The sequence below is a fragment of the Bombus vancouverensis genome, chromosome 4 (assembly GCF_051014615.1).
Source record: "Bombus vancouverensis nearcticus chromosome 4, iyBomVanc1_principal, whole genome shotgun sequence".
NCBI classification, from domain to species: domain Eukaryota; kingdom Metazoa; phylum Arthropoda; class Insecta; order Hymenoptera; family Apidae; genus Bombus; species Bombus vancouverensis.
In genome coordinates this window covers 19,464,591-19,489,485 of record NC_134914.1, presented here as the reverse complement: position 1 = coordinate 19,489,485, position 24,895 = coordinate 19,464,591, and the positions used below count along the sequence as shown (strand labels likewise).

The 24,895-nt window shown below is 35.2% G+C and overlaps 5 protein-coding genes across 7 annotated transcripts in view; 3 read left to right on the top strand and 2 right to left on the bottom strand.

Annotated features, from left to right (window-relative positions):
* Window positions 1-542: 542 nt before the first annotated feature.
* On the bottom strand, window positions 543-5,437 carry Dis3 (exosome complex exonuclease RRP44-like protein Dis3). The gene is made up of 14 exons (XM_033343022.2): window positions 5,251-5,437; window positions 4,920-5,093; window positions 4,664-4,821; window positions 4,393-4,580; window positions 4,095-4,321; window positions 3,752-4,033; window positions 3,387-3,671; window positions 3,080-3,317; window positions 2,740-2,998; window positions 2,438-2,681; window positions 2,158-2,378; window positions 1,922-2,090; window positions 1,553-1,831; window positions 543-1,470 (listed from the first exon to the last, which is right to left on the bottom strand). Exons 1-14 carry the CDS (start codon window positions 5,302-5,304, stop codon window positions 1,303-1,305), a joined length of 2,946 nt encoding a protein of 981 aa, XP_033198913.1. The 5' UTR covers window positions 5,305-5,437; the 3' UTR covers window positions 543-1,302.
* Window positions 5,438-6,369: 932 nt separating this feature from the next.
* LOC117161472 (nuclear pore complex protein Nup93) lies at window positions 6,370-9,538 on the top strand. The gene is made up of 6 exons (XM_033343035.2): window positions 6,370-6,668; window positions 6,991-7,171; window positions 7,253-8,541; window positions 8,611-8,967; window positions 9,039-9,156; window positions 9,227-9,538. Exons 1-6 carry the CDS (start codon window positions 6,406-6,408, stop codon window positions 9,536-9,538), a joined length of 2,520 nt encoding a protein of 839 aa, XP_033198926.1. The 5' UTR covers window positions 6,370-6,405.
* On the bottom strand, window positions 9,528-11,843 carry LOC117161478 (ADP-ribosylation factor-like protein 2-binding protein). Of its 3 annotated transcripts, none has more exons than XM_033343044.2 (6): window positions 11,704-11,843; window positions 10,513-10,620; window positions 10,342-10,448; window positions 10,189-10,274; window positions 10,000-10,096; window positions 9,528-9,939 (listed from the first exon to the last, which is right to left on the bottom strand). In XM_033343044.2, exons 2-6 carry the CDS (start codon window positions 10,586-10,588, stop codon window positions 9,850-9,852), a joined length of 456 nt encoding a protein of 151 aa, XP_033198935.1. In that variant the 5' UTR covers window positions 10,589-10,620; window positions 11,704-11,843; the 3' UTR covers window positions 9,528-9,849. The 3 variants fall into 3 exon arrangements, with proteins under 3 accessions (XP_033198935.1, XP_033198933.1, XP_033198934.1); XM_033343042.2 differs by lacking the exon at window positions 11,704-11,843 and adding an exon at window positions 10,765-10,882; XM_033343043.2 differs by lacking the exon at window positions 11,704-11,843 and adding an exon at window positions 10,697-10,825.
* On the top strand, window positions 11,406-13,438 carry nesd (SHC binding and spindle associated nessun dorma). Its single transcript, XM_033343038.2, has 4 exons — window positions 11,406-12,307; window positions 12,367-12,571; window positions 12,634-12,897; window positions 12,976-13,438. The coding sequence occupies exons 1-4, from the start codon at window positions 11,406-11,408 to the stop codon at window positions 13,225-13,227; spliced, it is 1,623 nt and encodes a 540-aa protein (XP_033198929.2). The 3' UTR covers window positions 13,228-13,438.
* Window positions 13,439-13,525: 87 nt separating this feature from the next.
* The window catches only part of LOC117161473 (pseudouridylate synthase RPUSD2), a 175,523-nt gene continuing 164,153 nt past the window's right edge, over window positions 13,526-24,895 (top strand). The window contains 4 exon segments of the mRNA XM_033343037.2: window positions 13,526-13,633; window positions 13,635-13,691; window positions 14,461-14,482; window positions 14,485-14,675. Coding sequence (XP_033198928.2) covers window positions 13,541-13,633; window positions 13,635-13,691; window positions 14,461-14,482; window positions 14,485-14,675 — 363 coding nt within the window. The 5' untranslated portion in view covers window positions 13,526-13,540.

The following is a 24,895-nucleotide window of genomic DNA, read 5'->3' as shown; positions in this document are numbered from 1 at the left end:
AAAATTAATTTGATTGGGATGGATCGTATAGAAAAGTAAGCGTTTTATGCTCTGGGATAATATGTTCCTTCCGATGGTAACGAAAATAAATATGCGAACTAACGTGCGATTGGAAATATAATTATCAGCGATAATCAATAAATTTTCTGTCAAAATTCTTCCGTTTATTGACCCAACTATGTCGCTGCACAATTGAGCCGTTTAATGCAAAAGTGGTGTAATTCAAAAAGTTTAATTACTGGATAACGAGGGCTAAAGTAAACATGTAAGGGAATGAGTGGACGATTCCTACTTATTCTGTTATCCACCAAGAAACTAGTGAAGATATACTTACATCAATTCTGCACAAAACAAAATGAAAGTCATGCTTTCGAGACGTGGTGCCAAACCAAATAGACAACAAATTCACTTACTCCGCTTTTGCATTAATCGGCTCAATTCATATTTACCGCACCAAAATTCATGCTATGAGGAACAAGCTACGTCGGTACATGAGGTTCTTAAAATTTACGCTACGGGGAGGCACAAGATACGACAATATATAACCACAGACGAAGTATAATAAGAATATCATATTTTCAATACATATATCATTTTCGTTTTTGCTGCTTTTACTTAAATGTAAGACAATTTTCTTCTTTACATCAAAAATTATTTAACATGTACAGTAAAAAAAAGAGAAAAATATATGAATTTTTTTATATGAGTTTTAAATAGTATAAGTTTTATATGTACCATATCATTGACTATGCACTTGAATGATTTTTTATGATGTTATAACAGTTTAAGTATCGACAATTTTTCGTCGAAAACAAATTTACTGGTCCTTTAATTTCGCACGCCAATGTATATACAGGGTGTTCTGTAATTAGTGGTACAACCGGGTACAGGATGACTCTATGTGAAAATTTTACATGACGCGTCATATGAACAAAATTTATTTATATTTTCGACTTATTTTTTCACGTTACATCATTTTCCATCTGGTTGTACCATCGGTTACCAGACACCCTGATGTAAATTCGTTTATCTAACTTGCGATTATTCGTCACACTTATTTCATAAAAAATAGTATCTAGTTGTACATTCTTTAAGAACTTTTTGTTTCTAATAAAAATATTACATTTTTTATCATTTCTGTTTCTTAACACACATAAATATGTATACATATATAATAATTAATACATACATACTTATTTATGATAAAATTATAAATATAACTATTATTGTATTTATATCTCATTACATCTAACGATTAGTCTGTATATCTTTAATTCTAGAGGGAAAAAATGTACAATGGAGCTAGTGTTTCCTTTTCTTCTGTTTTTTCCTGCTTCCTCCACTTTTGGTATTACTGTCTGATACTTTCTCTGCTCCTATCTTTCTTTTTACCGTTTCTTTCGTACTTTCTTTCGGTACCATCTGACAAGTATCTGCAGTATTTGTTGGAGGTACACTGAAACCTGGAATCTATTCGCATACAATTTTATGAACATTGAACTATATAGAAACAATTAGTATTTATTTGCTTTCGTAGTAATAATTTACTTACAAACGGCTTAACCAACTTAAATATTAGTTTCTCATGCTGTATATTGGATCTGTTCAAACTTATTTGCACAGTAACCGGATCGAAAGTGCGAAATACGATATTTCCACAGGTTTGTGAATGATCTTCGTCATTATATATAAATGTAGCACCTAAATTTTTGTCTTTGTTCAGGTACAAAGTCCCCTCTAAGCCATACTTTATTATCAATATTTGCAACGCATTCTTTCGTACAAAAAGTATATAACCTTCTTCATCTTGAATTTTTTCTCTAAAGAATAACTAAAAAGAGAGGAGCATAATGAATGATATATGCGCAATTGAACAATCAATTCAGATAATGAAATCAAAGATACATAACCAAATACACACATGAGTATTTAGTGCTACTGATGCTCGATTAGAATATTGAGCCATTCTATGACGATAGTTCATATTCTGACAAAGTGTGTGATTCTTCTTTTTGTCTAACAAATCGGGATATGTTGCATCAGCCCCAATGCAAACTGCTAATAAACGATGTACCATCACATCTGCGTATCTATAAAATTAAATAGATATGTACGTTCAAATTAAATATTATTTATTTGCATAACAAATTTTCCTACCTTCGAATAGGCGATGTAAAATGAGTATAAACAGGACATGCTAAACCATAATGATAGTATTCACTTGGTTGATGCATGCCACTAACAAAATATACAGCTTGCATCATACAGCGTGTGGCAAGTATCCTTAACATAGTATTAAAGTAAGGGTTACTTTCTTTATGACATTTATTTAACGAATCTGCTAATGCTTTGCCACTATCTACATTTATAGTAAAACCCTGTTGAAGAAAAATTTTGTTTTACCAGAATTATTATTTTTTGAATAAGCTTTTCATACCTGATTCTTTGCGGCCTTTATAAGAGGCTCGAAATTAGTAGGTGGTGGTTCAGGATGCCTTCTTAATACAGCGCATTCTGGGAATTCTTCTAAAATCTTTTTAGCAACCGAAATATTTGCGAGCAACATAAATTCTTCCACCATAGAATTAGTTTCTCGCAATTTTTTTACCTCCACTTCGATAGGATCATGCGTTTCACAGTCTACCTCAAAACGGACTTCTGGAGATGCTAATAATAACGCTCTGCAATAAAAAGCAAATTATACTATCATGTATATCTTTGTAACATAATTTTACATACCCATTATCCAGACGTCTCTTTTTTAACTTTTTAGCTAAATTATTAAGATTCCTTAATGACTTTACAAGTGAATCTTGTTGAGTAACATCGTCAATTTTTAGTTGAGCTTCATCGTAAGTCATCGCTGCTCGTGAACATATTACGGACTTACAATATCTAGTATTAATTATGTTTGCGTCTCTATCCATTTCCCATATGCAAGAAAACGTTAGTTTCTCTTCTTTTTCTCGTAAAGAGCAGAAATTTGTGCTGAGTAACTCTGTAATAGTTAATATATTATATGGTATGTTAGAATCTTCAACATTTTATTCAATAAAAATAAAATTGAAATAAATCGTACCAGGAATCATGTGAATTCTCGTGTCAACCAAATATACAGTCGTAGATCGTAATGCTGCTTCTTTATCTAACGCAGTACCAGGCCTTACAAAATGTGTTACATCCGCAATATGTACACCTACTTCTAGATTACCATTTGGTAGATCTCTACAGTGAAGCGCATCATCGATATCTGTGCAACCTGGTGGGTCGACTGAACATACATCTAAATATCTTAGATCTTCCCTTTGTGCTATGTCCTATAAATGATACATTCAATTTATATGAGCTTTGAAAGGATTACTTTCTTCTTGCATATTACTACATACGACGTCCGTGACTCTCCATGAGATCTCTGGTAATGAGCTGAGGACAGCGTCAGAAAATCGACTATGGGGGATATCGTGTTCCAACAATATCACTTCATTTTCGGTGGTTTTGTTCCCTATTTCACCTAACGCGCGTACAAAATGACCAAGAGGATATCTAGAATTACGTGGCCATGAATCAATTGCTACGATGATTCTCTGTTTACACAGCACAGTATATTGTCTAGTTTCAATTCTTATTTTAGGTATTTTTCGTTCAGCTGGCACGAATAAATGTCGTACATTCTAAATAAACAGAAGATTATGAAATATAGAATATACATATGTATGTATGATCTAATTATGGAAATTTGCTCAGCTTTTACCCCTTCTATGTTACTGGGTTGCAATATTCCACAATATTGTCTCCAATTTCTTCTGATAATTCCAACAACTTTGCCAGTCGGTGTCTTTTGCATCTTGTTTGATGAACCAAATTTATCTAATATTTTATTTGTTTTTAAAATATCATCGTCAGCATCTGCTTCTTCTTCATCTTGCAGAACAATGTCACTAGGAGATGACCACTGATCCTCTGGCAAGAGTTTCACTACAACTGCATCGCCATCAACAGCTCTATTAAGGTTACTACGACCTTGGATAAAAATCTATAATCAAATATATGTAATAAATACATATCTATTAAAAATATAGAAAACAAGTACTCACAGATTTCTCAACTCCATCTACATTCACGAATCCTTCAAGGAAATTTTCTTTTGAAGCTTGAAAGGTTCCCTGCAGAAGTTTCCCATTTTTTATGCCTTCATGTAATTCAAATGGTGTAAGATGACATGGGAAAATTTCTGGGCCCTCAAATACTGCACCATAACTCTTTTTACATAATTTATCAGCCAAAAAGCCTGAATTTTCTAACGATAATATATAATCTTCCACTAAAAAAACAACAATGTAAATTGAAACAAAAATTAGAGTATCTTTGAAGTTATTAAACAAATAATTTTACTTGAAATAACTGGGATCCCTTCTTTTTCTGCTAATTCTCTGTTGCGTGTATCATCTGTTAATAGCACAGTTTTGATCGTATTGTCATCTAAATTTAAATGTGCATTATACCACTTTGTTGCAACCCTAATTGCCCTATCATTTCTGTCATTTGTACTTTCACCAGGGTTACGCTCGACATAAGTATCCCTATATAGAAGTAATAAAAAAAGTAAATAATAATAAGACATACCTAATAAAATAAATAAATGAATACGATATTGTTAACATACTTATGATGTTCATTAACAAATACATAAAATTTCCTTTGCGGATTAGTGATAATATTCCTTAATCTTTTATATACGGTAGAACTTTTATGTTTCACTTCTTCCAACACTGTTTGTACAATAATGACATTGCAAATAATATCTTCTTCCAAAATGTCAATCTTAGAAATTATATATTTTTATATTAAAAAGAATAAAGATTATATAATAATACATTACATTGTAAACATTAAACAGGTTTGATTAAAACAATACTCACTTGATCTAAAATAATATTAGTATCAATTAATAGATAATAAGGTTCCATTATCTTAGAACTGCTTACACTGGAATCCTCGTCATCTAAAATTATGTTTCGAGTTCTGTACACGCACTTTCCACAAGCTTTAGATCCACAATGAATATCATCTCTAAGGTAATGCTCCCTAACCGTCTAAAAAGAAAACTAAACTTTAACAAATCATAATATTTTTATAATTGTTTTGTCATATTTAATCCTTTGAAAAACCGCATTATAAATGAATATGATTGCATTCATATAATCAATTACAAATCATAAAATGTCAAGTATTTTTGATTTTATTTAATACCTTAAACACATTTCCCCCTTTAGTTTTCCTAAAGAATATTTTGGTCGTCAACATATTGCTTGGTTTTGTTGCATAGGGAAAAATGTATTTAACTAATTATTTATATATTTTTCTGTCAAAGAAAATAAGATACTGTTCGTTAACAAACTATGCACACACGGCTTGGTTAATATAGATGTTATAAACATTAATCACCGGAAGTCCAGGTTCTATAACCATAAACTATAACACGACCATGTGCATACATAGATCTCGACACATAAGAATAATGAAGTCAGGCTGCCTTCAGCACGGTTAGCCTATAGTGAATGACCATGTGCTGTTGGCACAAAAACATAGAAACAGAGAAAAGTATGAGATACGAAAAAGAAAATTTTGGAAGAGAAAAGCGTCAATAAAAGAAAAAGAGCGAAATACTAAAAGAAAATGTTTTATTGGGCAATAGAGGTTGCAGTTAGCTCCGTAAAAACGTCATCTCTTGGTCCCAAGAGAAGAACAAGAAACTAAACTAAACAATTTATGAGAAGATCAAAAGTCCCTACAATTTATATTGGACGAGAGAGGAAATGAGAGTGCTCACGCTTATGGATCTGGTTGTTTCCAAACTAATGCTGCACCATGCGGCCAATTGTTGAGGTCAACTAAAGTTAGCATATACAAGAATCTTTGTATTTAAGATTAAAGTTAGGGATCTGCCCTGTTTGGTTGCTCAAAAACATGTAGAGACAATGCGAATGATTATGACTAACAATAAATAAATGACGAAAGTGAAAAATTAAGTGTAAAAAAATACTTTACACATAGCAATATATATATATACATATATATAAGTTGACGATTGTATAAAGAATACTCGAAAAAAATTCGGATAGAAAAGTAGATATGAACTTTTCCGTAGAATCGTGCAGCTAAATAATTTCTCGTCTATGCTAGTGTACAATAAAATTGAGCAGATCTCTAACTTTAGGCTTAAAAGCATAGGTTCTTGTATATGCTAAATTCCAACCAAACAGGGCAGATCCCTATTTTTATAGGTTCTTGTATATGCTAAATTTAGTTAACCTCAGCACTTGGCCGCATGGTGCAGCATCTCTACTCTGAAACTACGAGCGTGAACGCTCTCGTCTTTTTCCTAACTGGATAGTGCGGTAACTTATGGGCGATGGAATCCATGAACATTGTGTTTTAAATATGAACGATCTTAGATACACCGATATGTTAACCATGAATTCTTCTAGAGTATCTGGAGACACGGGCTTTAGTGAATTATTGCGATCAGCGGAACGATTATCTGCTGCTGTAGAAAGCAATGAAGAACTTCCTCAAGTTGAGAGAAATCTTCGTCAAATCTTAGAGGCCTCCAACGAACTCTGGTCTCGTGTCACACAGACCGGTACTCAAGACAATCAAGTACAGGCGTAAGAATATTTGTATAGTTATCGCATATAAAATTTTTAAACGATTTCTAATTGTATGTCATGTACTTTTAATAGAAAATTCATTCATGTAGAAATAATTATGCTTGATGTCACAGATAACCTAAAAATTTTATAAATTTCTGGCGCCAAAATTTTCAGGATAATACCTATCATTTTATTTCTAGTAATATGTATATATGTATGACTGACATTTAGAGCAAAGTAATTTGTCTTGTGCTTATACATTTTCTAATTAAAATAAAATTTATTTCATCAATATATTTCAGATTTCTTTAATATATATAATATTTTATAACTTTAGACATCTATTGCTTGGCTCACGTGGTGTTGATTTACCTCAGATTTCGCAGAAATTAAGTTCACTTAGTGCAAGACGTACATTTGAACCTTTAGATCCTATTGCAGATACAGATATAGTTAGTTACCTTAGGAATGAGAAGGAAAATGCTATATTGTCAATCATTGAACAAGTCCATAAAGATGTAAGATATTTTATTATATTCCTTGTAAGCAATATTTTAGGATATACGTGTATATGTATAAACTATATGAAATTATTTCAGACTTTTGAACTTACTAGAGTTCAACAAATGGAACATATGCTGGGTGAATGGAAACAAATGCGGTTTGAGATAATAAATGCCATGACAGCTCCATCTGGGGAGCTTGTAGATTTACGTGGTACTCCACAACGTACTAAATTAGCTGGTTCCATGATTAGTGGCTTATCTGATATAGAAGTAGCTTATGTGAAACAGTTACAAAATTATAATGATCATGTGCTTAGGGGAATAACTAAACCTAACTTGTTTAATGCGTTTTGTGAAGCTGCAAAGTCGTTTAATGATAAAAAAATTGTGGATCTTTGGAAAATGGTTAAACGTATGGTAGACATTCGACCAATTCCTAGAGAAGATCAAATCAAATCAAGAAGTACAGCTATTGTTGAACAAGAAATTGTGTTACATGCAAGAAAGTACTTAGAAGATAGATATAAGGAATTTATGAACTCTGTTATTAATGAAAACCCTGCTCAAGCTAAAAGGGGTGGCATTCCAGGCACTGTGCCATTAGTTAAAAGTTTTGTTAGTGTTAAAGTACAAAATCTGAAAGATTTAGAAGATGTTATGGTTGAAGATAAACCATTATGGCCTTTAGTGTATTATTGTATGAGGGTTGGTGATTACAAAGCTGCATTGCAATGTCTTAATCAATACAACACAAAATTTCCAGAATTTAGAGTTGCCTTGGAAGAAGCTTGTAATGATCCTCAAAGACGTCCTAGTAGTTCTGCAGAATCAAATTTAAAATTGCAGTATAGGAAACATGTTAGATCAGTTACTGATCCATACAAAAGAGTTGCATATTGTGCATTAGTTCCTTGTGAACCTGATGACCTGCACTCTGATGTAATTTGTACAGCTGATGATTATTTGTGGTTGAAACTGTGCCAAGTTAGAGATCAATCGGATGCAGAAAATAAGTTGACCTTGGATTATTTACAAACTACGATATCAGAAATTTATGGAGAGTCATATTATCATGCTCATGAACAACCGTTTGTATATTTTTCAATGTTATTTTTGACTGGTCAATTTGAGGCTGCCATTGAATTTCTGGCAAGAGGAGCGGGAGCAAGGCATTTACCACATGCTGTACATTTAGCAGCTGCTATGCATGAACATAACTTGTTAGGAGTAAGCCAAAGTGTTCTAGCACCTTTAATAAGTGTTGATCCTGCTGATAAGACTCCTGCTAAAAGATTAAATTTTGCCAGATTAATATTATTGTACGTCAAACGATTTGATTCCACAGATCCAAAGGAATGTTTACATTATCTATTCTTATTAAGGTTTGTATAGAAAATCAAATAATCATCGAAATTTTCAAATTTAATTTTAACTACCTAATTACTTTTTAGATCTATGAAAGATCCACATGATCGTAATATGTTTGCTGCATCAGCTGCAGAAATGGTAGTTGATACTTCTCCAGCAGTCAGAACTCAGTTAATCGGAAAGATAGTAGAAGATCGTTGGATACCAGGGATTTTAGATCAATTTCAAATTAATACAGAAGATGTTATAAACATAAGCGCTGATACATTATATAGAAAAGGTCTTTTAGAAGATGCAGTAACAGTGTATGATCTTGCTCGCAATCACGAGAAAGTTCTTAGTCTAATGTGTACGCTTTTGGCGCAAGTTGTTAATCAAAAAACTTCGCCGGGATCACTCAGATCTCGATTGCAGGTGACTGCTACAGAGATAAGCAGAAGGTAATATTGAAATCCACGACGTCATCGTTATTAGAAAATTGTCAAATACATATATAAATATATATTTTTAGGTACCAAAACATTGAAATACAAGCACCATCCGAATTAGTATCTGCATTTTATACTTTAAAGCACTTAATGGTGTTCTTTGATCAATTTCATAATGAACAATATCAAAGTGCGCTTAGGGTAAGATATATAGGATTGTACATAGTTATATTGAAGTTTATGTAATTAATATATAATTTTTTGTTTATAGACTATTGCAGAGGCGAAATTGTTACCATTGCATATCAAAGAAGTCGATGAAAGAGTAAACGCAATACGACGTGTACCACCCGAAGTAGCTGGTACATTAGCCGACGTCCTTTTAGCTACAATGACAATACTTTACCGTCAATATCAGAAATTACGATCGATGGAACCAGGTGATGAAGAAGCAAGGAAACAGCAACTTCTTGATCTTCGGGAACAAGCGCGAGCTTTAACTAGTTTCGCAGGAACACTTCCATATCGTATGCCAAATGAAACGAATAGCAAACTTGTACAAATGGAGATCCTTATGTGCTGAATCAAACTTGTTATATTTGTTGTTTTATTTTCGATACAGTACTTCAAGTAAATACAACAGATATATTTGTGCGAATACTGGATTTACGAAGCACAAAAACGATCAATGTGTTGAATACACAATTCCTCTATTTCTTATAGAATTTATGAATACAATGTATATATCTTTTTGTACTTCGTTAAACAATAATTAGAAATACGATAAATGTACTGACTTTTAAAAATAACAATTGAACATAAGAAATACAATTAGTGAACAGGTAATTTATTTCTTTAGTATATTTAAAATATTTATTTTTTTGAGAAAATTTTTTATCCAAAAGAATCATTGTCATTCGTATTACTTTTGAGAGATGTAACAGATATTCCACAACTAAGATCTTGAACCTTTCCTTCTTTTACCTGAAAAAAACTTGGATGTAACCACCGCGACATTTACTTTATTATAACCATGTTACTTACAGCTCTAAAGTCAAGAAACATTTCTTTGAAGGACACGAAGTCTGTGAAGGTTGATAACACTTCAAACACTTCACCTTCCAATTCATTTTGCTTATTACTAAATCATTCAATAACCATTAAAAGAAACTTTTTAGTCATATTTATAATTTTTATATACACTTTATATAATTATAAAGTTATAGCGCTTACTTTAAATGTTCTAAAAATGTGTCAATATTAAAATGTGGTATTAGCTTCTGTAAGTAATTAACGATATAATTTTCCACTGCCTTATTCTACAAAAATCATGTATTAATATGCAAGTATAAAAAAATTGTTATTTCTTATTGTTGGAGCACTTACATATTCATTAAATATATCTGTATAAATTAATTTATTTTCCTCTACAGGTTCAAAAACATCCCAATAATTATCCAAAAATTTTTTTTGAATAGAGTGAAATTCGTCTTCTAAAAATAAAAATGAAATTTATATTATAAAATCGAATGTTTAATATCTTGTTTTAATGCGTACCTAACAAAATATCTTCTATGTGTCCGATAATTTCGTCGAAAAGTTTATCCTCTATGTTTTTAGAACTTTGTTCCATATTTTCTTCGACACTTACTAAGCTGCAATTGTCTATTAAATAATATTTTTAAAAGATTATTAGAATAATTACGTTATTTATACGTACATAGATATTAATTATCAATACCCTTAGAGTCATTAATATTTGAAAGATAAATATATGCTTAATTATTTATTCAAATGATATGAACAAACCCATTGTTTTTCCAGTTTCTCCAATTGTTTACATAAACAAGGCACCGTTTATTTCTATGATAAAATAAACTTATTATTTGTCAGATATCATCGGTATCGATAGATCGATAACTGTTGAAAGCGAGAATCGAGAAGATTAGTCGACCAATCACGTTTATAGCAATTCGAATCTTTTATAACAGTTAATTTGTCATAACGTTAATTGAAAATGTGTCACTGATACGTAAAATAAACATTTATCTTTCACTTATTTGTATATTCAATTAAATCTGATATATTAATAATATTTGAAAATATAGCTTAGATCTCGATTTGTTTTAATAAGAGAACGTGTGACTAATTTTCGTCTTTCGATCAAATTTTTACGCATTTAGTTTTTAGTTTTACAAATTTATTAGACCTAAAGCTGTAATAATTAGACTATAGTTATTACAGAAGTTTCGTTTTTAATTTATCACTATTAATAATAATTCTCTTGATCTTGACACCTAGAAGGCTGAAATTTACATTTTTAGTAATATAACTTGCAATAAAATTTTATAGGAAGAAAATTTGTAACTCTGATAGGTAAATATTCATAGATTTTTAATATTATCGATCGATTTTTATAAAATTGTTCATTTTGTAGGCAACGCATATCAATGGAGATATATACCTTTGACAAAAGTCTTCAAGAAAGGCTAGTTGAATTAACAGAAATTTTATCTAGTAGAGGAGAAATTGTACCTGCATCACAAATTCAGGCAGAATGGTCCTACCATATAGAACTTGTACTAGAACCTGTCGGTTGGCAAGCATTATGGAGAATACCACGTTTAGTGTGCGAAGATTTTCATATTCATTATCCTACTATTGTGGTAGTAGAAGTTGAGCAAGTTGATTTCTGTGATCTATCTGCATTGGTGAAAATAACTGCTGTTCAAGATGAAATTCAGTTACCTGAAAAATACGATGTAGCACTTATTGAGCTTTATCCAACTCATAATCAGGAAAACACCGCTCTGGATATGGTGGGTACTGCGTCCTGCCTCGATCAGCTGAGATTTTTTTATAAATATTTATGGATGCCATGGGACATAGATGACGACGATAACGTCGATTGGGTGTCTGTACATTTGGAAACAAGAATTAGATTGTTCTTCGACATGAAAAGGCTTGTTGTTAGTAAAGAAACTAGCGATATCATTAGAGGTTTAGTAAGGGAAGGAAGGGAGATCGAAGAGAAGATATCAAGACTGGAGGATACTATTTCTGAGGGAGAAGAATCAGAGAATGATATAGTGGATGGGGGAACAGCATGTCAGTTGATGAAACTTCATTTTCGATTGCAACAAATTAAAAGGGAGATGGAAGTTCTTGAAAACCCAGCTATGAGGGAAATTCTTACGAATCAGACCTCGTCTTTGGATGATAAAATAGAGAAAAGAAAAAGTACAGAAACGTGCAAGGAAGGCTATTTTGTGTGGCTCGGTGGAACTCTCGAGGAAATGAAGGCAAAAATAAACAAAGTTCAAGCTTCTTTATCCCCAGAATTATTTTTTAAGTAAGTTCGACAGTACTGAAAAAGCTCTATCGATTTTTGATTCTTATACATTTTTCTAGAATATCTGGGTCTTTGTTAGAAACTCTACACACGTGCGACACAGGAGATGTCATTATAGTTGGAAAAGGAACTCATCGAATAAAAGGAGCTGGTAGATTGGAAGATGGAGGTACCATTAAAGGAATTGATAGCTTAGAACATACCATTCTTAATATGAAAGACACAGAAACTGCACCGTCGTTGCTTGATTTCTCTGGCAGTGAAGTAAGTTATATATTGAATCGTGTCTCCGATTAATTGTAGCTATGCCGAATATGTGTTTATAGGTTTTACTAGAAAATATTACTGTAGATGTGGGTGATCTTAGAGCAGCTGTAATAGTGAGAGTTGGAACCACAAAAATAATTAATTGTAAAATATGTGCCTTAAATCAGAGTATGGTGAAATTAGGAGTGGTGGTTTTACCAGATGCAAAACTAATAATAGAAAACACACTCTTTGACAGTCTTGGGACAGGTTTAGTCATCTATAGTAACGGAGAAGTGTTTATGAATAATTGCAACTTTACAAATTGCGCAGAGGGTATACAGGTATGTTATTTTCGTCTTGATTACCATAATTATGTAGCTACAAAACGATATTTAATTATAGTATCTTGTTATTTTTAGATTCATGACAATGCAAAATTAACAGCAAAAAATTGTTCTCTCACACATTTTAAGGAATACGCTATTCGATTAGAAACGCAAAAATATTTAAACGATACAAAACGTAAATGTGGTAGCCTTGAATTATTAGAAAAGGTACCTGAAATTTCTCTATATGGTTGTAAGTCCGAGGGTAATGGCAAAGGAGATGTTATATTGAAGCAGACCACATCATTTGTTTTAAGAAAACAAGATGAATCTATGGAGACTTAGAGTAACTTTTCCTATTATAACTGAATTTTCTATTTTTGTTATAAGAGGGCATGTAATTCTTGAATCTCTGAGAAATATAATTATACACTTTTTTATATGAATCTCTACTTGAGAAGTTATAATAGATATAATCTATATAAAAAGGGCAAACTATTTCTATTCACTTCATATTTCACTTGTAATTAAAAACAGTTATGAATTGTATACAAAACTTATTATTTAATCATCTTTCCAATTGATAGGAACCAATTAAAATACATGCGCAAATTTTTAAATTGGAAGTTACGCTGCTAGTTATATTCATCGTCGTTAGATGGCGCTAGCAACATCATTTCAAATTGTTCGTTTACGGTGCGTGTTCCCATATGTATTTAAAAACCTTGTGTTCCACTGCAAGTACGAATATTTTAATATATTTGTCTTATTTTATCAACGTAATATTTTACAGATTAAAGAGACCTGTTGTAAGTTTTCCACTATTTAACATAATTTAATTATTTTCCTGCAAGTAATTCGAACTCGCTCTTTAACCTAAACGCGTCCCTCCGATATGTTTTCAATACTTCCGTATCCACAACATTACATTATTTTACGACAATTTATTCCGTTCCGTTGGATATTTTTATCTGTAACATCGATTAAAACAATGCTCGAAAAACAAGTGACTCCATCTGAAAGTACTTTGTGACACGAGTCAGAAAAATCTAACCTATAATACATGCTGGTATCGAAACAATGTCAATATACGTATAGATATATACATAAATGCATCTGTACACAGCTACGTCATGTTCTATCTATATATATATGTAGAAGAAGATAACACGTACGTGTACCGTACATTAGTGTGACGTAAACGATAATTCGATCCATACTGTATTCACCGCCGTATTCGTTTAAAGATCCGCTCGTATCTATAAATGAAGTTATAAGTACCTGGCCATGTGGTCGGTATCACGTGTGCACGGATGAATGAAGTAGCATGATTTAGAGACTCATACTTTCGATGATGAATGGAAATCCTTCCGTTAGCGATACCGCTTATCAGTTTTCCAGTTGCTGCGCGGTTACTGGCCTGTTAGGCTAGTATATAATATTTTTATGTATCCCTATGGATGAAATTATTTTTTGGAAAATACTAGCCTAAATCCGTTTTCTTTTCTTTTCTTTTTTTCTCTTAAAGAAAGAAACGAAGTCAAGTCATTAACGAAGATATTTATTTTATCGTTGCAGAATGTTCTATTACAAAACGCTTATTTACAAACAACAGCATTTGCAGTAAAATTGTGGTTCAACGAACGAAGAATATGTTAGAGACGACTTGTGTGAAGCAGTTGACGGATCGACAGACGCAGTTCGGCAATGCGCGCAAATTGGATTTATCGGAATGCATCTTTGTGTTCAAGGGTTCGCAATCGGATTACGAGGAACCGTTGTCGGACGAGGAGGTGAGTCGAGTTCGTTGTTACGTCAGTTACATATCTGCAGTGTGATCCATTTAAACGAATATATCGGTATATTTAAAAAAACACGTTCGACACATTTAGTATCAAAAAATTCGGCTACTTCATTTGTGCAATTATATCTCGTTAAAAGTGCCTTTTCTTCTAAATAACGTTTCGATACGCTATTCACTGTCGTTCTTTTTTCTTTTTCCCAAGTGATTTTGCAGAGATGCAACAGTTACGTTAGTAGTATTATGTAAATGATTAAAACGATACAAAGCATGCGTCGATAGTAACGAAATTGTTAATTAAGAAAAAAACGTATTTTCAATATATGACAAAGTTGATAATAATTCGATAAAATTTCATTGAAAATTGCATAAAAATATAATAATAATATGTAAATACGATCACATTACTGTACTGTACAATGGTGAGTTTTTAAATTAGGGAATGCCACTCTTCAAATTCAACTAATCGAATTATGAAAAGTTTTATTTCTTTCTTTTCTTTATGGTATAAAAATATAATAGTATATAAAAAAAAATTTGAATACATTTCTTATTTATATTCTCGCAAGTGTAAACTGCTTCGGTTTTACGAATTAATAGGTTAACATATCATAAAGTGACTCGTGTATGGCTATCAATGTAGGTTTCACAAATTACCAATGTAGTTAGTTGTGAGAGTGATACTTCTCAGATCGTATATTTATTTCGTACGACGTTAGGAAGGTCGTAAAAGCATAGTTCGTAAAAGATTTACACGGGAAGTTCTTAATACACGAGCTCCAATGAGCTCGTGCACGGTATAGAAAAATATGGCATCACGAAATTTATTTTGCGTTACTGACGCAACTGACTTTTCGGAGTCTGACTTATTTCTTTATTATCGTTATTATTATTATTATTATTATTATTTTTTAGGAAAATATTGTTGCATCATTCAGACAAATAATTTTAGAGATCACGCGTGTTCATTGCTTCGAGTTTAAATGAAATACATGCGTTGTTTGCTGCAGTCTCCGAATTTTTAGTCCGAATTTTATTCTTCCTTTTTCAACAAGCAAAAGGATTATTAACATTTGAAGAACAAAATTGGTATGAAATCGAAAAAGTAATCGTATTAATAACGAGAATTTTGTTATAAAGCAGTTGTTTACAATAATTGCATCCCTTTCATGAGACATTCCCACGATGCAAGTCTACGACCCGTTACTTTCACTGTATAGCGAAATCCACATTCCCGTCTTGTACATAGGAACCGTTCACGCGGATGCTATGATTAAAAATTACAACACTGGAGGCGAGCGAAAGGGAGAGACCTCGCGATGGCATACACGAACCTCGTAGATCTTTTCGTTGCGTAGTAGGTTATTAGCGAATCAAGCATTCCTTTTAGGTCACTGTAGAATTCCTTTTATCTTCGTCCCTATTAAGCAATTTTCTACGTAATACCATGCGTTGCGTTCATAGATAAACAAACTCGAATGGTTTAGCTCTGATCACGTGGTTTAACAACTACTCGAACTTCTCGTTTTGTTTGGTATTGAATTGTTTCAATTTCGCTCCACTTTACGCTCATCTGCTTCGATTCGCTTCAACCTTATAATCAATTTGTTTCAATCCGCTTTAAATATAATTCTTCCAGCAGAATTGTTTCTAGCCCACGAGGAAAATTATATTTTATTACATATCGATAATTATTACTATCGTGAACAAGTTCTGTATTTAATTATAAATTATGTATTCTGCAGATGTGTCCTAGTAGGTTTCAATTTGCTCCAAGTTTCTCCGATAGGTTTCATTTTGTTCGAATCTGCTTCGATCATCCGTTCTAATCTGTTCTGTTCGTTCGAAGCCGCTCTTATATGCTTCTATTCGCTCTATCCTGTTGTTCTAACTCGTTGCTACTCGTTTTGATTTGATCCAAGTAGCTGGTTAACGCACTCATTGATCCTCGTTTCAACTCGCTTCGATCTGCTTCTCTATTCGCCCTAACTCACTGCGATTCGCTTCGATTCTTTTCAATTCGTTGCAACTCGACCCAACCGCTTCGAACCCGTTCCAACTCGGTTTTCGTAAATCTAACGCGTTCGATCTATCTTACTTCCATCTATTGCGATCTTCAACGTATTTCAAGTTCGCTATGATGACAAAAAATTTGCGAATTAAAACACCCGATTCAATGGAGGAAGGATTAAGTGTAATAAAAAGCGGTATGGTGACGTTAACGAGCCTGGTTGATTTAGGATTCTTTCTGTGTGTAGAACGATCTCGTTCTTTTTTCTCGTTCTTTTTACTCCCGTACGTTCTGTCCGCGTTTCACCAAGGATCGTTAAAAACATGGCGGAGAGAAGAGGGACGAGCGTCATAACACATCCGCCGATGCTTTTGACCGGTACCACCGAGTACGAGTTATTTGCAGCCTTCGTGTCTTTCGGAATGACCGATCGTCCTCTTGTCGCGCGTTCCTTCTCGCTTTCTCCGCCATTCTTCTCGTTCTCCCTGTCCTCCTTATTTTTCTGCCAGCTTTACGTTCCTCTGTTATTTCGCTCATCGGTCTGTCCGGCGTTTCGAACATTATTTCTAATTTCGATTCTTCCTGCTCGTTCTCGTGCTCGTTGACACGAGTTTATCTCCTTTGTTTCCTCTCTTCTTTCATGCCGCTGCTTTTTATCGCCTTCCTCGTTGTACAGTTTTATAAACAGTCAACCGTCCTTTGTTTACGCTTCTCCTTACTTCTGCCTGTTTCCTTGTCTCTTTTTCAGGTTCATCCACTGCTTGCTTTCTACCGAAAATTTGTCACTTCTGATCTATCCTTTTTTTTCTCCGTTTTCCCTACCAAGTTAATTTCTTCGCGGCGTTTCTTGATTTATTTACCGCCTCTGACCACTTCCTCGTCGTTTTTAATTCACTCGTTGCTTTTCCTTTCATCCCGTTTCAGCCCGTTCTTCCATTCATTCTGTTTCATTCAGCGTCTGGTGCCTTTTTAATAATAATCTGACCCGACCTTTGCTCCTTTTCAATCGCGTCCCATCCCAAATGCCATTGCATTGGCATCATTACTTTTTTCTCTCCCTTTTTTCCCTTTTTCTTTGTTGATGTTCCAAGTGTCATCGGGTAAATTAATAACGGCGTCCTTTCTTAAATTAAATGGTTTTCATAATAGCGACCGTCCACTCTGCACGACAGCCTGTTTTTTATTACGCTTTCGTCTAGGACACGGTTTATTGTTTGCTTTATCATGAAAATTGCGTGTTTCCGCGAGTCCTCGGCCCCCGAGAGCACGCTATTCAGGAATATAATAAACTTCTCTGTCGACCTTTTTTCGTTTTTAAATCCTCCGACTGTCGTTCCTCCGACTTTTAGCCATTTTTCTCCAACACACCCTTTTTTTTAATCTTTCCATCGTGCTTCCCTCGCTTCTCTTTTCTCCCTTCTCTGGAAAAGATACACGTCTTCGCAGAGTCAGTTTCTTTCCTTGCCGCGGGTCGGCCGGCATTGGCGAACAGGTTATTCTCGACACAGTCACATACGTACACATTGTGTCTCTTCCGCTACGTTTTATCTCGCGCGTTACTGGCCAAGCACTAGTTTTATCGTTACGCTCTCATTTATCATATTTACTTGTCACTGGGTCTCGTAAATAGAAGTCATTCTCTTTCGAGAATGTGCCCATTAAATCAGACTGCACGCTGCGTGCCGTGCTTTGTAGATATTTGACCTTTGCGAAAACTTCGTTTGTTATTACTCTAGATGTTGATTGCCGTACAATTTATTTGTTAATAGTATTACGATATTTGAGTGGCCGATGTTTCGATGATTTAGTGCTACGATACTTTGATATTTTAATACTCCAATAGTCATAAAGTCATAAGTCAGTGTAAAGCAGTGGGTCAGTTACCAAAACACGTTTGCAACGTTTTACGGCTACTCTACGATTTTGTTGTGGACGCTGCTTGTAAGAAATTCACAAACAGTTCGCGGGACCTATAGAAATATTTTTGTTTTTGTTCGCGAATACCAGCGAAGTTACATACTCGTTACAGTACTTCACCATCTTACTCTTCGGTACTTACTACATCGGTACTTTTGTATTTTAATACTGTGATACTCTAATAAGTCAAGTTTGACCGCACCTTGGTATTGAAACGTTCAAATATCCAAATATTTACGATAGTTGGATACCACGATACATTAGTACTCCGATACTCGAACATTTCATCATTTAAGCGACTTCTATCGACAAACACTTCGATATGATGAAAGGTTTTCTTAAATTAATTATGGACGATGTACGTTCTGTGCAGCTTTCGCTCGTCTATTATTAGTAGCGATTCGATTTCGTTTAATTAACCAGAAAGATGATCTCGTCGTAATTTGAACCATATGGTCGAAATACGTGTTCCTTTCGACTCGTTTTAGACGCTGGTATCGGTCTATAGTAGAGAGAACATTGCTGGTTTGCTCCACAAATACACGAGTCAGATGATCGAACAGAAATCGAACTGTCAATATTTTCGGCCGGGATTATTCTCGGCCACGTTCCCGTTCGCGATTTAGCGTACTCGGTCATGAGATAGCTAGAGGTATTTTCTAAACTGTACCGATTAAAATCGAATCGTCGACACCAGTGGCCGGTGCCAACATTAGTAATGAATAAATATTCTGGCTAGTCGCGCCACTCCTCTTATTTTACGAGCTAAAACATATCGTTTATTCCTCGGAATAACGTCCCATTAAACTTTTGCATCGCGTTTGTTGCACGGCACTTACGCGAAACTCTTCGCCCCGTTCCTACCGCTCCTATTCGACTAAATATATCCTTTGGATCGCGTCTGGGGTGATGGTCGCGGCTGCGACGCCTGTCACTCGGTATTCTGATAAATTTTAAAAGTTCAACGCTAGAAACACTAGTCGGGTCACCTGGGCACGTTAACGGATCGTCGAAAACTAATTAGTTTCATTAGCAGATTTTGTTATCCTCGAGCTTTTCAGGTCTGAACGCGGATTTCTCCGTGATTCGTTTCTTTAGCGATTCTTCTTAAGGTACAATGTAAGGGAAGTGTACTCAGGAGGAATACGAATTAAGAGGCAATCTGGACTTTTTAGCTTTAAACGTCAATATATTTTGTTCGGTTACAGGTTGTCGAGCCATTCGACTTACTCGGCTTAAATGCATAATTTTTTGCGTTACCACAAGTGCCGTAATATATACTATCAGTGCTCTCTTGCGTAGTAATTTATGAATTTACGGTATTAGTTAATCGACAAATTATAGATCGTATTATGTATACAGGTTCTCGTTTATTATTTTATAACTTTTTCTCAAATATAATTCAGCTTTCAAAATAGCGATGATATCGATTTCGATTTTAAAAGGGTTCTAGAATTGGTTCTCGTACTAATTTTACAGTAATTAAAACTTCATGTTTCGCTAAAAGCTAAAAGCTTTCTTGTGTACTTTCTGTATCTATCTTTTTCGTATAACTAATTAACGATAACGAGTTGCAATTTAAACTTTAAACCTTACATTTGAAAGATGCGTATATTTCATCGATCAAACTGTCTTTTTACATAAAAAGAAAAAGATCGAAGAAAATCGGACGAGCTTTTGAAATTGTTCTCCCATAGCTTCACGTATATTGGCAATTTCAAATCGTTTTATAAAAAATGATCGAAAAGAGTCAAATTCGCGTTTAAGACGTGTTTCTTTTCTTCTTTGCTCATAAAACGGACGCATGTCCCCCTTTGTCGGCGATAACGTTTATCGCTTGCCTAAACGCGCGAAGCGGCGTGAGCCGCAACGAGCCATCCTCGCCAACCTGACGACACCCGCATCAGGGTAATTCACGATATTCACGATATTCACGATATTCACGGTCGATCAATTTTCGGTGTAGCGAGGCGAGGCAGAGTTTAATTTAAAAAACAAGCCTTCCTCTAATAATATCATCGAAGACAATAAGCAGTTGCCCGGTATAATAGAAGCCCGCGCTGATTTAATCGTCGATTTAACCATGCACCAGGTATTTAATCCACCGCGTTACAGCCTATCCGTGTTTTACAAGCTATCTTTCAAACGTTGTGAAGGCAGGATGTTCTATGAGCGTCGAACGCGTGCATCCGCGTGTATTTACACCGCTGTTCATAAATATCCGGACATTTTGGTCGATTTGCAGTAACGATATTTGAATTTTGGGAAAGAAGAGTCCGAAGATAACGAGAGAGATCGCCAAGTAGCAAATAGTCGCGTGAGATTTGACGAAAGGCCAGCTTTGTTACTGCATATTTACCTTCCAAATGAAAGTGCAAAATTTCGGGAAAGTATAGAAGTAAAACTATCGTTTCACGTATGTTTGGTGTACGAAAAGAATACGTACGTAGGTTGAGGGTATGCGGGTAGCCCCGCTACCCATAGATAGAAGCGCAGAATAAGTCTAGGTTCGCAAACAAGAGGGAAAATTTCAGTTGCCAACGTAAGGCGATAATGTCAACGTTACGCGATAAATCGTAACAAATTTCGTACCTTTAAGATAGTACACCGACAGTCGACGATTCCGGTGGCGACTGTCTCGCTGTTCTAGCTTAAGGGTCAGCTAAATATATTTCCGTCGTTAAAAATACACTTATTAGCTTTGCAACGAGACGTTTGGTTCTCGCAGCAGTCGAGCTTCGTGAATATTTCTTGTACAGTGGGAACGAAGATTTATGCCGCTTCAATTCTCAACGCGTTCGACATTACTATTACCTTCGGCCTCTATAAATCATCTTTGGTTGCTTACGTTGGGCAATGTCCAGTGTGTGTTGGTTGCCTCTGACAATCTTTTCGAACGATCCCCGGACATATTGCCAAAAGATAAATCAATAGGCGAAGATGATGCGACAGACAAGGAGGAGGAAGAAGAAGAGAGAAACACAAGGCCTAAACAGCTCCAGCTGCGGCTTATTTCGAGCTTCTGTGCTCTGCATCCGTGAACGCATAGACAGCGGCGCATTCTTGTCCCCTGTGTGTATTGCCTCGGATACAGTACGAGAAATAGAAATATACCCGCGGTACATACGTGTTAAGGCTCGAGGAAATAGATTATTTATTGGCCCATAAAGTTTGGCGATGCGTTTCGCCTTGTTATAGGTACTGGGTAGCAGTAAATAACGCGGTTTTATCGCTCTGTATGCGCGGAACATTGTCGAATAATAATGCACGTTTGTCTCGGATGTGATATATTTTTCGTCGTTAATTAATCGGCGATTCTTTGAGCGATATTATTTAGGAGGTTATATACATCTCATTCGTTGTTGGAACGCGAGGCTTGGAAAAATGTCTGCTTTGTGTTTAGTGGCACGGTACAGACGGCAGATGCTTTTGCAAACGTACGCAAATTTTCAGAATTATTAGACACGGACTCATTCGAATGTGTATCGCGATTGAAAATAGGCTGGGATACAATGTTATGGAAGATATTTGGAAGCTTAAATCTCGATGAAACATTCTATACATTGATACGGTATATTTGACATTGATTTGATTAAATCGTAAAGATTCGATCCGAAGTTTTCCGTGAATTCTATACACGTGGAAACGAAAGCCTTGGAACATTATCGGAAAGCCATACGTACCTTTGGGCAAAATCGAATCGATTTTCTAGGCTCGTCCCGGAACAGGGACGAGGCGCAGTTTCAGGCTGAAAAAGTGTAATTGGAAATTGGCTCGGGTCGATCGAGCGCAGGGTAATGTCGCCGAGCCGGGTACTTCGTTAACTGATCCACGTCACGGTGACTGGGAACAAGCTTGCCAGTGATAAAACCGAAAATTGTGCAGGCGTCCTTATCGATATTCTGCCGACCACAATGCGCCAAGTACCGTGGCGTTTTAATCTACCGAAACTGTTACCACCATTCCAATTTTCATCCCTTTCATGCCTGCCTACGACTCTTACAGTCGCTCGTAAACGTTCCATAGAATCCATTAAATCGTCTATTAACTCTTTCGCATATGCGTATCTTGCGACGCGCAATGTCGTTGATTTTATGCTTTGAACGCGATCGTAAGATCTCGTCCGTCGTAAGACAACGTTAGAATATTTTTGAGAAGTAGAATCTTAGCTGTATTTTGCTTAGCTGTATATAAGAAAAATCTGAAACATTCGACATACGTATCACTTAGAAACTATAAGAGTAAATTCTTATATGAAACAATGTTCAGTTCTACGCAATAGGAAAGGACGTACGAAATATTTATACTTTATTTATATTTATATTTATACTAATATTTATACTCTCTTTTATGGAAAGATCTAAGAATATATTTTTCGATCGAACCTTCCTGTGGCATATCCTGCGGGTTCATCGTCAGATAAATAATCATAGGAATTTTGTGGAATAATAGCAGAGCAAGTATATCGAAGCTCGTACGCGTTACGGTCGGTCGTCGTGTGTTTGGATAAATAAACGAGTCGGTTTGACGGGCTTTGTACCATCGATAGTTGCCTTAACGCGGTCATTCACGTTCAAACGACAAAGGATCGTGCCACGAGCCGGATTACGAGGCTTAAATTAGTCGAACGTGAATTACGTTCGCAAAAAAGTTCCGCGAAATCCCCGCTACGACATGTACATGCTGTCTATTTCCGTCTGACAATCTTTGTAAGATTCGGGCCACTGTAAAAAGTAAGCAGAAACCTATATGAACGTACTTCTGCCGAGTACATGCCCGCTGGTTTCGACGATAAGGGCGCGAAACGCGTCCGTTTTTATCCGTTTGCGTATCGGGTATACAATTAAGGCTTGATTTATCGTGAGTTTTCTGGCCATGAATAATTCACAAGTTAAATTATTCATAAGTCGCGCGTAGCGTGTTGTAGAAGTAACTAATTCAAAAATAGAATCTCGGTGAGCCAGAGGGGAGCTAGGGTTGGGTGGTGAAGGGTGTAAAAGCGACTCGTAATTGAAGTTAATTACCAGCTGAAGTACATTCGCGGCTGAATCGAGTGTCGGTGATAAACGCGTGGAAGTAAAAGCGAGTGAACGCGACCGAACGAATCGAGATCATCCCTTGGTCGCGAGTTTTAACCTTCGAATCGAGCTCCGATCTGGGACAACCGGAGTTTTCGCGGAAGTTACGAGAATCACCGAGTTCTTTTGGACGCCGATCGTTAGAGAAATTAGCGCCTGTCACTGAAGGGGAAGTTAGTCATCCGCAACGACGACGAAACGTTTTTCGGCGAAAATAAAATGAAATTTGTTATTCTTGCGGCGAAAAGTAGATAGTAATGGAAATTGGCGTGATATAATGTCTTTTATAGGATATTTGAATGTAAATTATCGTACAATGAAACCGAAACGAGCTATATTCGAAAGGAAAGCTGGGAATTGGTGGAAACGTAAATGATACGAGATTGCCTTCGTTGATTCACCGGCGGGAGTGACCTTCTTCGTAATGAAAGGTAACTATTAAAGAAAATGGGATATATTTGTTGTATCAAAAATGAATCCGCAAAGATGAGCGGACAAGTAAGAAAATTGCCAAATTCAGAACGTATCATTCTCGTTAATGTATCATTCTCGTCTTCGTGGATGTACGATTAGCGGGGTATGGGGAAAAGAGGAATAAAAGCCGCTGGGTGAGCAATAAATGGCATCTGTTCCGGTATATAGACGAATATAGAAGCTTCGTACGGTAGGTGACGACGATGAATCGCTAAAGAAAGTGCCTTATCATTTCCTGAACATGACACGAGAGATGATTCGCAGCGCAACCGTTCACGGCCACGTGCCTATTCATTTTATTGTTACGTACGCAAATCGGCTGCACAAGTCCACCGTAGTCTCTTCAGTCGTTTTATTGAAATTCGAAGATTCCGCGTAGAACGTCTTTCTGATACGAAAAGAGTAGATCGGGCGAATATCGTGAGAAATTTCAAGCTGTTGAAGCTAACTGTTAAAGGGCACAAAGCACAAAAGTACGCGTTTTGTTTGGAGTTTTACGGTGGTATTATTGTCGAACGATCGTTGATCGCCATCGATAGGTTTGCGAAGATTCTTTGCCATTCGCCTATTGCTCGGAATTCTATTTTAATTCTTAAATGTTTGGTCTTTACAGATATAATATTAACGTTCGAACGTTATACGAACGAATATTATAACGTTTTGAAATTGCTAATTTACGTGTGGTAAAAGGAGAGACATTAATGTAAGATCACGCATGTATATCGTAAATGT